This window comes from Tachypleus tridentatus, chromosome 12, assembly GCF_004210375.1.
Source record: "Tachypleus tridentatus isolate NWPU-2018 chromosome 12, ASM421037v1, whole genome shotgun sequence".
Taxonomy (NCBI): domain Eukaryota; kingdom Metazoa; phylum Arthropoda; class Merostomata; order Xiphosura; family Limulidae; genus Tachypleus; species Tachypleus tridentatus.
The window spans coordinates 117,463,739-117,476,682 of NC_134836.1; the positions used below are offsets into that span (position 1 = coordinate 117,463,739).

A 12,944-nucleotide genomic window follows, 5' to 3' on the forward strand; every position below is an offset into this window, starting at 1 on the left:
AAATTAGGGACGGCTAGCCCTCGTGTAGCTTTGCGCGAAATTCAAAACAAAAAAAAAAATTGTTTAAATTTATCTTTCTGTTAGGACTTGTGCCGACAACGAATGGCTAGTAAGACGAACGAAAAGCCAGAACCAGGCGTTGTTTCCCAGTCACCCAAACGGATCAGCAGTTTATCCCAAAGTGAGGCTTCTCAACCGAGCCCTTCCAGTCGATCGTCGACTTCTTCCTGGTGAGAACTGTACATAGTATACTTCGTTATATTATCTTCTAAAACAACTAAAATATGATGAGACCTTCTTGTTTAAGTTTAAGTTGTGTTTTGATGATAAATACCTTGTCAAAACTTTTTGATTAAAGTTATTTGTAGTAAGTTACAAGTAGACCTTCCCGTTCTTTCTGTGTGTAACTTACTTTATTAGTAACAAGTTACAAGTGGACCTTCCCGTTCTTTCTGTGTGTAACTTACTTTATTAGTAACAAGTTACAAGTGGACCTTCCCTTCTTTCTGTGTGTAACTTACTTTATTTGTAACAAGTTACAAGTAGATCTTCCCTTTCTTTCTCTGTGTAACTTATTTTATTTGTAACAAGTTACAAGTAGACCTTCCATTCTTTCTCTGTGTAACTTACTTTATTTGTAACAAGTTACAAGTAGACCTTCCCTTTCTTTCTCTGTGTAACTTACTTCATTTGTAACAAGTTACAAGTAGATCTTCCCTTTCTTTCTCTGTGTAACTTACTTTATTTGTAACATGTTACAAGTAGACCTTCCATTCTTTCTCTGTGTAACTTACTTTTATTTGTAACAAGTTACAAGTAGATTTTCCCCTTCTTTTCTGTGTAACTTACTTTATTTGTAACATGTTACAAGTAGACCTTCCTGTTCTTTCTCTGTGTAACTTACTTTATTTGTAACAAGTTACAAGTGGATCCTTCCCTTTCTTTCTCTGTGTAACTTATTTTATTTGTAACATGTTACAAGTAGATCTTCCTTTCTTTCTCTGTGTAATCCCATTTCATTTGTACAAGTTACAAGTAGATCCTTCCCTTTCTTTCTCTGTGTAACCTATTTCATTTGTAACATGTTACAAGTAGATCTTCTTCCTGTTCTCTCTGTGTAACTTACTTTATTTGTAACATGTTACAAGTAGATCTTCCCTTTCTTTCTCTGTGTAACTTACTTCATTTGTAACAAGTTACAAGTAGATCTTCCTTTCTTTCTCTGTGTAACTTACTTTATTTGTAACATGTTACAAGTAGATCTTCCATTCTTTCTCTGTGTAACTTACTTTATTTGTAACAAGTTACAAGTAGATTTTCCCTTTCTTTCTCTGTGTAACTTACTTTATTTGTAACATGTTACAAGTAGACCTTCCCGTTCTTTCTGTGTGTAACTTACTTTTATTTGTAACATGTTACAAGTGGACCTTCCCTTTCTTTCTCTGTGTAACTTTACTTTATTTGTAACATGTTACAAGTAGACCTTCCATTCTTTCTCTGTGTAACTTACTTTATTTGTAACATGTTACAAGTAGATCTTCCCTTTCTTTCTCTGTGTAACTTACTTTATTTGTAACATGTTACAAGTAGACCTTCCTGTTCTTTCTGTGTAACTTACTTTATTTGTAACAAGTTACAAGTGGATCCTTCCATTCTTTCTTGTGTAACTTACTTTATTTGTAACAAGTTACAAGTAGATTTTCCCTTTCTTTCTCTGTGTAACTTACTTTATTTGTAACATGTTACAAGTAGACCTTCCCTTTCTTTCTCTGTGTAACCTACTTCATTTGTAACATGTTACAAGTAGACCTTCCCTTTCTCTCTGTGTAACTTACTTCATTTGTAACAAGTTACAAGTAGATCTTCCCTTTCTTTCTCTGTGTAACTTACTTTATTTGTAACATGTTACAAGTAGACCTTCCATTCTTCTCTGTGTAACTTACTTTATTTGTAACAAGTTACAAGTAGATTTTCCCCTTTCTTTCTCTGTGTAACTTACTTTATTTGTAACATGTTACAAGTAGACCTTCCCGTTCTTTCTCTGTAACTTACTTTATTTGTAACAAGTTACAAGTGGACCTTCCCTTTCTTTCTCTGTGTAACTTACTTTATTTGTAACATGTTACAAGTAGACCTTCCATTCTTTCTCTGTGTAACTTACTTTATTTGTAACAAGTTACAAGTAGATTTTCCCTTTCTTTCTCTGTGTAACTTACTTTATTTGTAACATGTTACAAGTAGACCTTCCCTTTCTTTCTCTGTGTAACTTACTTTATTTGTAACAAGTTACAAGTGGACCTTCCCTTTCTTTCTCTGTGTAACTTACTTTATTTGTAACATGTTACAAGTAGACCTTCCCTTTCTTTCTCTGTGTATCTTACTTTATTTGTTACAAGTTACAAGTAGACCTTCCCTTTCTTTCTCTGTGTAACCTACTTCATTAGTAACAAGTTACAAGTAGACCTTCCGTTCTTTCTCTGTGTAACTTACCTTATTTGTAGTAAGAAAGATCAGAACTCACCACTAGTAAGAATGGATTACTCTAACCCAAGGAGAAACGGGAAAGGTCTTGAAAACTCGTCTACAAAACCCTTTTACATTTCATTAAGCAACAAAAACACGTGTGAGGGTTAATACAAGTCGCTCGAGACTTTCAAGTTAAACGTTTGAAGCCGTTATCGACTTCAAGCAGCTCGAAGTGTCGAGCAGAACTGATGCTTGAAGTGCACTAATGAAAACTAACGTGCAATAAAGGGTTAGTTTCAAATATCTGTTTTAAATTCATGTGAAGGTGTGGCAGTAAATATTAGTGGCATAAAATAATATGTTATTGTAATAATTTAATAATAACGCCTGCTGTTTGTGGCATTAATCTTGAAAAATCGACAAACATGGTTTTCAATTAATATTAAGAAAATATTTGGCAAGAAACCCACTTAAAAGTAACAGTTTAAACTAACAAAGTGGTCCAAGTAATGCATCGAGATTTTGTTCTTGTGTTGGATATACCTTAGTTTCTTGTGCTTATTGGGTTAACTATTTATATTTCGTTTCAGAATCTATTGTAGAGCGCAGATTGCCCTCGTGTAGCTTTGCGCGAAATTCAAAACAAACCAAACCAATCTTTGTAGGTTTCTGGTTTATTGGTAGTTAAGCAAGCTTTGTTTTAAACGCTTCTACACAAAATGTTCGTTCCCCGATGGCTCAGCAGTAAGCCATAGGTCTGTTTATAATGCTGAAACTCTGGTTTCGATATCCGTGTTTAGAACGATAGAGATAGCCGATTATATATCTTTGTATATACCAATTAAACGGGAAATTCAAAATTATGCTTTGCTAGTGATGTTTAGATTACAATTCTTTCAATATTAGCATTGGGAAGCAGGATTTAAACAGCTGGAACATTTAGCCAATCATCTTTCATGTTGAATGATAATGTGGCTATTCAACTAAACAGGTGTATTTCATGTATATATTATTATTTATTTAGTAATTCCTACAATAGAAAACAATGTTTAGATTATATTTATTTTAACTGTTACCTTTGTTTCATTTCTTGTTACTGTCTTCGAAGACAAAAAATAAGAACAGTGGTCGAAAGTCAAGATGGTATAATTAATCTCTTCTAGTTAGTTACGTTGGGCCCGGCATGGCCAGGTGGGTTAAGGCGTTTGACTCGTAATTCGAGTCTCGCGGGTTCGAATCCCCGTCACACCAAACATGCTCGCCCTTTCAGCCGTGGGCGTGTTATATTATGACCGTCAACCCCACTATTCACTGATAAAGAGTAGCCCAAGAGTTGGCGGTGGGTGGTGATGACAAGCTACCTTCCTTCTAGTCTTACACTGCAAGATTATGGACGGCTAGCGCAGATAGACCTCGAGTACCTTTGCGCGAAATTAAAAAAACAACAACTTTACTTTCGTTCCACCATTCACAAAACATGTCAGAAGTTACTCATTTTATTTGTCGACCTGGTCCGTTGCATATGAATTTCAGTTGTACAAAATTAGGGCGTTTTAAGATATTTTGTTTTGTTTATACGAACTTCTCGATGCATTGCGTGTGTTCTCAAAATATACATATCATTTAAATATATTTTCCTGTAATTTATAAACCACTTCTGGGCACTTTCTGACTCGTTATTAAACGTGGATGACTCATGTGTCGAAATCCCATTGTTTTCGAATAATCCCTTACATTGTTTTGAATTGATGGGAGGGACTGCATGAGGTATTGTTTATAAATGCAATTTTCTGGTTTATGATGGCATTACCTCCCCACACACCCTAGTGGCACAGCAGAATGTCAGCAGACAGTGTTAGAAACCAGGTTTCGATATCCGTGGTAAGCAGAGCTCAGATTGTGTATCTTTGTGCTTCATTTAGAAACAACGAACAACAATGATGGTGTTAAAAATGTAATATCATTTCGTATGTCGTCTGAGCTCTCTGTAAAAGTCGAATTGCTTCAGGTGACGGAAAATAATCGTAACTAAAGACTCTCTTATCCGCTTAGAAATTTCCGGAGTTTCTAGTCTTCGAGCGTTTTCCTCTCGGATTCCATTTATCGAGAGAATTTCTGTGTACCATCTGAAATGTTATAATTCGTCTTAAGCTGGAACTTGCCATATGGTAGGTGGCGCCACTATGACCACCGGGAATAATGTTCTTCAGTTTCATGTTTCAGAACGTGTCTATAATGGTAATAATTAATATGCCTTATGGGAAGACTGGAAACTTATTATTATTATTATACTCGCAACTAATTTTCTTTTTTTGTGGAGAAATGAATTTGAGTATATGTGGATATCTGAGCGCCTACTCATATTCTACAAACAGTTTCCCCGAAGCAGGACGTATTCTGGTTAAGCCTATTACCTTATTTCTACATCTTGTAGATTATGTGCAAGATACAGCAGCGACACCTGTATTAGGCAGTGGTGCCAATCGTGCTTGTTTCGAAATGTTCGTCAAGCGTTTGAAGAGAAACGTGCGTCACAGTCGAAAAACAAACGATTCCATCAGACGCTGTTATTCAAAAACTTGCATTCGAAATATCCCGTTAACTCAAGAAACTATATAGACAAACAAAAAACCTTCAGAAATAAATGTTAACAATTTATTACCTGGAAGTCTGATATAAGTTATTTGAATTTAGTTACTAAACAACGAAAATAACAGTAAATGGTGTGTATCAGGACATGATACCACATTAACATACCATATATAACCTTGTTACAATACTGGGTAACAATAAAGACCTAGGTATTGTACCATATTGTTAAAATACTGGGTCACAATTAAGATCTGGGCATTATATGATATTCAACCTTCTGAAGATACCTCATAAAGATCTGGGCATGGCATGGCCTAGCGCGTAAGGCGTGCGGCTCGTAATCCGAGGGTCGCGGGTTCGCGCCCGCGTCGCGCTAAACATGCTCCCCTCCCAGCCGTGGGGGCGTATAATGTGACGGTCAATCCCACTATTCGTTGGTAAAAGAGTAGCCCAAGAGTTGGCGGTGGGTGGTGATGACTAGCTGCCTTCCCTCTAGTCTTACACTGCTAAATTAGGGACGGCACAGATAGCTCTCGAGTAGCTTTGTGCGAAATTCCAAAACAAACATAAAGATCTCTGTGAAAACGAAATAGTTAGAAAAACTATCAGGTATAAAATAATAGCTAATCCTAACGACATAGCGTTAAGAGGATATCTCGTAAAGACAGCAAAAATTAACTCGGATGATGAGAGTCCAGACAAACACATATCAAAGCTAGTACGTCATAGTGGTGTTGTTTTGAAGATATCAGACAGTGAAAGCGTTTCGAAACGTCATGTGTAACGACCAAGGTTATAGTATTACTAAAAGAGTTTCGTTTGAAAGAAGTACATCTTTGCCTTATGTTAGAAGATAATGTTTAACACTGACACGTTGCTGAATAGCTGAAGTAATAATATGGAAGCATGACTCAGTGGACCCACGTTTGTTGTATTCAGTGCAAAGTCTTTAAGCCTGAATTAAGTTCCATCCATACCGTTGAAGGGATTTAAACTGGTCTTGAGACCAGACCCGAGAAAAATTCCCAAATGGCTCACCGGCAATGGAAGGATTCTATTTTCTACTTAGCATTACATTTTATCTCTCTCAAACATGCTTTCTTTTTTTATTTTTTGTATAGTCACATGACTGTTGTAATCAAATAGCAGAACGAGTTCTGGTGCTTTTCAACCGGGCTAAACAGGCCTGTTCGAATCATCTCCATCTTACGACCTCATCCTCTTTAGAAATATCATTTCAAGCATAAAAATGTAGAGCAAACACGACACAGACTTGCATGAAAAGTTTGAATTTTACATGTCGTTAACTCAATTCTTGAAATACTCCTGCCTTGTCTGCCTCACATATGGAGAGGCAGAATTAAACCCAGTGCTTATCTGATAAAACGTTGGGAGTAGCAAGAACGCATGCGTCAAGCTTATACCTAGTTGAGTTTTTACCTCCCCTCATTGTCCTGTCATTAAATGACAGAATGGGCTCGGCATGACCAGGTGGGTTGAGGCGTTCGACTCGTAATCCGAGGGTCGCGGGTTCCAATCCCCGTCGCACAAAATATGCTCGCCCTTTCAGCCGTGGAAGCGTTATAATGTGACGGTCAATCCCACTATTCATTGGTAACAGCCCAAGAGTTGGCGATGGATGGTGATGACTAGCTGCCTTCCCTCTAGTCTTATACTGCTAAATTAGGGACGGCTAGCGTAGATAGCCCTCGTGTAGCTTTGCGCGAAATTAAAAAAAAACAGCAAAACAAACAATGACAAAATGACAGCAGACGTCTCATACCAGCTCTGCTATTTGAAACTGATTTATCCAGCCTTTTTGAAGTGAATATGTAACACCAGGGGGCGACTTCTCGTACGATCTTGCGGAAATCTCTGGTTCGATTAAATAAGTCAGGCTTTCAGTTTTAATCTTTTCTCTCTTTACGCCTTCACAACAACTTCTAATTCCTTACAAAAAAGAAAACCATGAACGAATAGACTGGGGAATTAAAAGTATTGACGTAAACAAAAATTCTGAATATCAGGTTATCCATTGGCCCTACACTTCCTCTGTTTCGTTTGCCTATGTTTGAAATAAATTCATCGCGGATGTATTTTTCAAGAAGTTTGGGGCGCAGAAAACTGTAATTTATTTTGCGTCGAGGCGGAACATATTGATGACAAGAGTGTTGGGTATTACACATTTCTGTGAACAGGACATCTTTTGATATATCCTGTTTGAATGCTAGATGGTAGAATTTATCCCCTGTTTCCAGGCTTTTGGTATCGTTTTTGTTTTTTTTTGCAATTATTTTGACAGAATATCAGAGGTACAGAAACAGAATTTCATCCAGCCAACAGTAGAAATGATGTTTATCTCAGAAACTTTTAAGACCGAAGCGAGTGAAATTGTTCTATAATGGGTCTCTATTTCTTTCTGTTTTTTTCCGTCAGTCCCACGGAACTGCTATTCTAATCCTAAATGTCAACAGTGTAGCTGTATAAGACCCTTTTGTGGCTTAGAAGCAAGCTTTGGGGGTTTTTAGTGTGGTCTTTGATGGGCATAGCACAAGTTGCTCTTAGAAACAGATATGGAATTATACAGTTTCGTATTAATCCATTCTTGTACTTCTCTTTTGATACGTTTTGCCACCAGTTAGGATGACATTTGTATGCACTTATTTAACAACAAACCAGCTTTATCACCTCATTGTCAACCAGTTACAGAGATAGAAGGCCCGAAATGGCCAGGTGCTTAGAGTCCTTGACTCGTAATCTGAGGGTGCCGGGTTTGAATCCACGTTGCACCAAATATGATCGCCCTTTCAGTCGTATGGGAGCATTATAATGTGACGGTCAATCCACCATTCGTTGGTAAAAGAGTAGCCCAAGAATTGGCAGTGGGTGGTCATGACTAGCTGCCTTTCCTCTTGTCTTACACTATAAAATTAGGGACGGTTAGTACAGATAGCCCTCGTGTAGCTTTGCGCGAAATTTTAAAACAAACAAACAGAGATGGAAAGTTCCATCTTTGTTTTTATTTCTTTCCGTTCTCTAACTTCCCGTTTGCTTTCATGAAAAATTACTTAAACAACAAATAAGAAATATTGAGCGTCAAAATGCGAAGGCTTTTACTGGATTTAAAATACCTGAATTAAACTAACAGTTACTTTAAAAAACTTGTCCGTCTCTACGGGCACACTTTCCTCTATTTTAATAGGATGAATTAATTCACTCAGGATAAAAAGGGTAAAAAATCGTGTGAATGTTTGTAAATTTACGTGACAAAGAAACAACAAAAACACCAAACAACCTAAGCCTAGGCTTCTTGATCAAAGAGTTGATATGCTTTTATGCGGAACACTACATTGTGTGTGATATGTTTTAAACTTTATTGGCGCTTGTAGGAGATACTGTATAGAACATTGTGTTCTTTTATTACCTACAGGAACGAAGAACCTGTGACGTCAAACATGGACATTTCCACTGGACACATGATCTTGGTGAGTGGCTGTTGTACAAAACATGATGTGTGAATATTATGTAACATGATTTTCGTGAATCAAAATCGTGGACGATTTGAACTTGGTGAGTGCACTGGCACGAGAGAATCTTGATGAATGGCTATCGTGAATAACGTGACCTTGGAAAGTGTAAGGTCATGAAACGAGGTCTTGGTGAGTGACTGTCACACAAAACATGAAAATATTACTTGGAAGGGGTGGTGTAACACTTGAACTTAGTATCTTTGGTTTTATTACTTGACTCAAACACCTCAAAGATCAGAACCATGTTTAATTTGGAGTACTACTTGACTTAAACACTCGGGCCGGCATGGCCAGGTGGTTAAAGCCCTCGACTCGTAATCCGAGGGTCGCGGCTTCGAATTCCCGTCGCAACAAACATGCTCGCCCTTTCAGCCGTGAGGGCGTTATAATGTGACGGTCAATCCCACTATTCGTTGGTAAAGAGTAGCCCAAGAGTTGGCGGTAGGTGGTTATGACTAGCTGCCTTCCCTTTAGGCTTACACTGCTGAATTAGGGACGGCTAGCGCAGATAGCCCTCGTGTAGCTTTGCGCGAAATTCAAAAACAAACTTAGACACCTTAAAGATTTGTTGTTATAGTTATCAGTGAAATTTCCAACTGACTAATATCATTGATTGGTGTGTAAAGGATGGCAACTTTTTCAGTTACTCAATGTTCATGAAGGTTTGATTTTTAAATTGTAAAGAAGATAAAAAAAATATTCCATCGATATTAGTTTTGGGCAAGTTGAATTAGTGGAACTAGAAATGCTGCTTTTTGAATTAATGGGTAATTATTTTAATTGTAGTCCTACATGGAGGACCACCTGAAGAACAAGGACCGACTTGACCGGGAGTGGGAAGCCCTCTGTGCATATGAAGCTGAACCATGCTCGACATCAGCTGCCAGTCTACCACAGAACATCAAGAAAAACCGATACCCAGATGTACTACCCTGTAAGATTAATCATCATGATACGATAGACTCAGGATATAAACAGTTTATAAATTAGTACCTGGAGTTATTACCCTGTAAGATTAATCATCATGATACGATAGACTCAAGATATAAACAGTTTATAAATTAGTACCTGGAGTTATTACCCTGTAAGATTAATCATCATGATACGATAGACTCAAGATATAAACAGTTTATGAATTAGTACCTGAGTTATTACCCTGTAAGATTAATCATCATGATACGATAGACTCAGGATATAAACAGTTTATAAATTAGAACCTGGAGTTATTTCCCTGTAAGATTAATCATCATGATACGATAGACTCAAGATATAAACAGTTTATAAATTAGTACCTGGAGTTATTACCCTGTAAGATTAATCATCATGATACGATAGACTCAGGATATAAACAGTTTATAAATCGGTACCCATATGTGCTGCCATACAAGTTTTAAGTTTGTTAACCAGTCGCTGTAGATACTACCCTATAAACCCTAGGTGTGATTATTATAAATGAAATATTGTTACAATGAACAAGATTACAAACAGTTTATAATTGGTACCTTGATGTGTACTCTAGAGAGCCTTAAACTTGACAATTAAAATTTGTTTTCAACACAGTAAACAAGGACTTATTTCGCAGCATTAATTATTGAGTAATCTTGTCTATAGTATTTTCAAAAACCAGTTAATATATTTTGAAGTATAAGAAACAACCTTTGTAGGTTTATTTAAAATCCTTTATTAACATATTCATATGTAATGTTAACAGTTTTCACATTGATACGAGCAAAATTCCATATTTTAAGGTGTGTCAGTTGTATAACAGATGTGACAAAATAATATTTAACTTAAATATTCCACATAGGTTTATTCAATTATTGTATGTATTGTGTTTGCTTATAATATTGTGGAATTATAACCAAAACTTAACTTCATTTATAGACGACCATTCTCGAGTGGTCCTGAATGACTTTTCGAACATCTGTGGCTCAGACTACATCAATGCCAGTACCATTGTAAGTTTCCAACTTATCTGCTCATGTAAACAACAACATTTGATGAATATGAGCACGTGTTAATACAGTAGAAACGTGAAACTGAAGTGAGTAGATACAACTTTTAAATAATTCACAATTTTCAAGAAAGATGTCATTCCCCAAAAGGTTTACATGTGATTACTTGTACATTATGATCAGGTTTACGTTCGTTACGTGTTCCAGTAATACGTACTATTAAAAAACTGAAATGTGCTGTAGTTTCATTATGTTACATCCATGATCCACTTGATCATTAGACAATTCTTCTCTCTCGAGTAGCTTTTGAGTACTTTGTCATGTGATGGTTAAATGTTGACTAGACATTTGTTATGTGGTGGTTAAATGTTGACTAGAAGTTTGTTATGTGACGGTTAAATGCTGACTAGAAGTTTATTATGTGATGGTTAAATGTTGACTAGAACTTTTTACGTGGTGGTTAAATGTTAACTAGAAATTTATTTGGTGGTTAAATAATGACTAGAACATTGTGATGTAGTGGTTAAATGTTGACTAGAAGTTTGTTATGTGGTGGTTTAATATTGACTAGAACTTTGTTATGTGGTGGTTAAATAATGACTAGAAATTTATGTGGTGGTTAAATATTGACTAGAACATTGTTATGTAGTCGTTAAATATTGACTAGAACATTGTTATGTAGTCGTTAAATATTGATTAGAACATTGTTATGTAGTCGTTAAATATTGACTAGAAATGTGTTATGTGGTGGTTAAATATTGACTAAAACGTTGTGATGTGGTGGTTAAATATTGACTAGAGCTTTGTTATGTGGTGGTTAAATAATGACTAGAAATTTATGTGGTGGTTAAATATTAACTAGAACGTTGTAATACGGTGGTTAAATATTCTTTAGAACTTTGTTACGTGGTGGTTAAATATTGACTAGAATCATTGCTAGTATGCGACAATACTTTAGAACTTTGTTACGTGGTGGTTAAATATTGACTAGAATCATTGCTATTATGCGACATTACTTTAGAACTTTGTTACGTGGTGGTTAAATATTGACTAGAATCATTGCTAGCATGCGAGATTACTTTAGAACTTTGTTACGTGGTGGTTAAATATTGACTAGAATCATTGCTAGTATGCGACAATACTTTAGAACTTTGTTACGTGGTGGTTAAATATTGACTAGAATCATTGCTAGTATGCGACATTACTTTAGAACTTTGTTACGTGGTGGTTAAATATTGACTAGAATCATTGCTAGTATGCGACATGACTCCACTTTATAGGAAACCGTTCTAAATTATTTTATATTTGGTGTAATGGTCAGTGTGCTCAATGTAAAGTCCTAGGTTCGAGCCGCGATACGTCGCTGAACACGCTTCTCGTCGTTATAACCGCGGTAGAAAATCTGTCTGTGTCTCTTTAAGTGTTTGTCAGTTTAGTCGCTAACATTGAAAATACAAAACTGTAAATTTAATGAACAAATGATAAATAACTAATTTACTTACTTTATACCACTAACAGGACTTTATACCACTAACAGGACTTACTTTATACCACTAACGGGACTTACTTTATACCACTAACGGGACTTACTTTATACCACTAACGGGACTTACTTTATATTACTAACGGGACTTTCTATACCGGGACGGACTATATACCACTAACGGGACTTACTTTATACCACTAACAGGACTATATACCACTAACGGGACTTACTTTATACCACTAACAGGACTTACTTTATACCACTGACGGGACTTACTTTATACTACTAACGGGACTTACTTTATACCACTAACAGGACTTACTTTATACCACTAACGGGACTTACTTTATACCACTAACGGGACTTACTTTATACCACTAACATGACTTTCTTTATACCACTAACAGGACTTACTTTATACCACTAACGGGACTTACTTTATACCACTAACGGGACTTACTTTATACCACTAACGGGACTTTCTTTATACCACTAACGGGACTTACTTTATACCACTAACAGGACTATATACCACTAACGGGACTTACTTTATACCACTAACAGGACTATATACCACTAACGGTACTTTCTTTATACCACTAACGGGACTTTCTTTATACCACTAACAGGACTTACTTTATACCACTAACGGGACTTACTTTATACCACTAACGGGACTTACTTTATACCACTAACGGGACTTTCTTTATACCACTAACGGGACTTTCTTTATACCACTAACGGGACTTACTTTATACCACTAACAGGACTTACTTTATACCACTAACAGGACTTACTTTATACCACTGTGGGACTTACTTTATACCACTAACAGGACTTACTTTATACCACTGACGGACTTACTTTATACCACTAACGGGACTTACTTTATACCACTGACGGGACTTACTTTAT

The 12,944-nt window shown here is 36.3% G+C and overlaps 2 protein-coding genes across 2 annotated transcripts in view; both read left to right on the forward strand.

Moving 5' to 3' along the window:
• Positions 1-12,944, forward strand: part of LOC143234467 (receptor-type tyrosine-protein phosphatase N2-like) — a 562,455-nt gene that overhangs the window by 293,069 nt on the left and 256,442 nt on the right. The gene's annotated exons all lie outside the window — the stretch shown is intronic.
• Positions 59-12,944, forward strand: part of LOC143234472 (receptor-type tyrosine-protein phosphatase N2-like) — a 33,847-nt gene continuing 20,961 nt past the window's right edge. The window contains exons 1-4 of the mRNA XM_076471859.1: positions 59-230; positions 8,489-8,543; positions 9,375-9,522; positions 10,473-10,546. Of these exons, the coding sequence (XP_076327974.1) occupies positions 103-230; positions 8,489-8,543; positions 9,375-9,522; positions 10,473-10,546 (405 nt within the window). The 5' untranslated portion in view covers positions 59-102. The remainder of the gene's footprint in view (positions 231-8,488; positions 8,544-9,374; positions 9,523-10,472; positions 10,547-12,944) is intronic.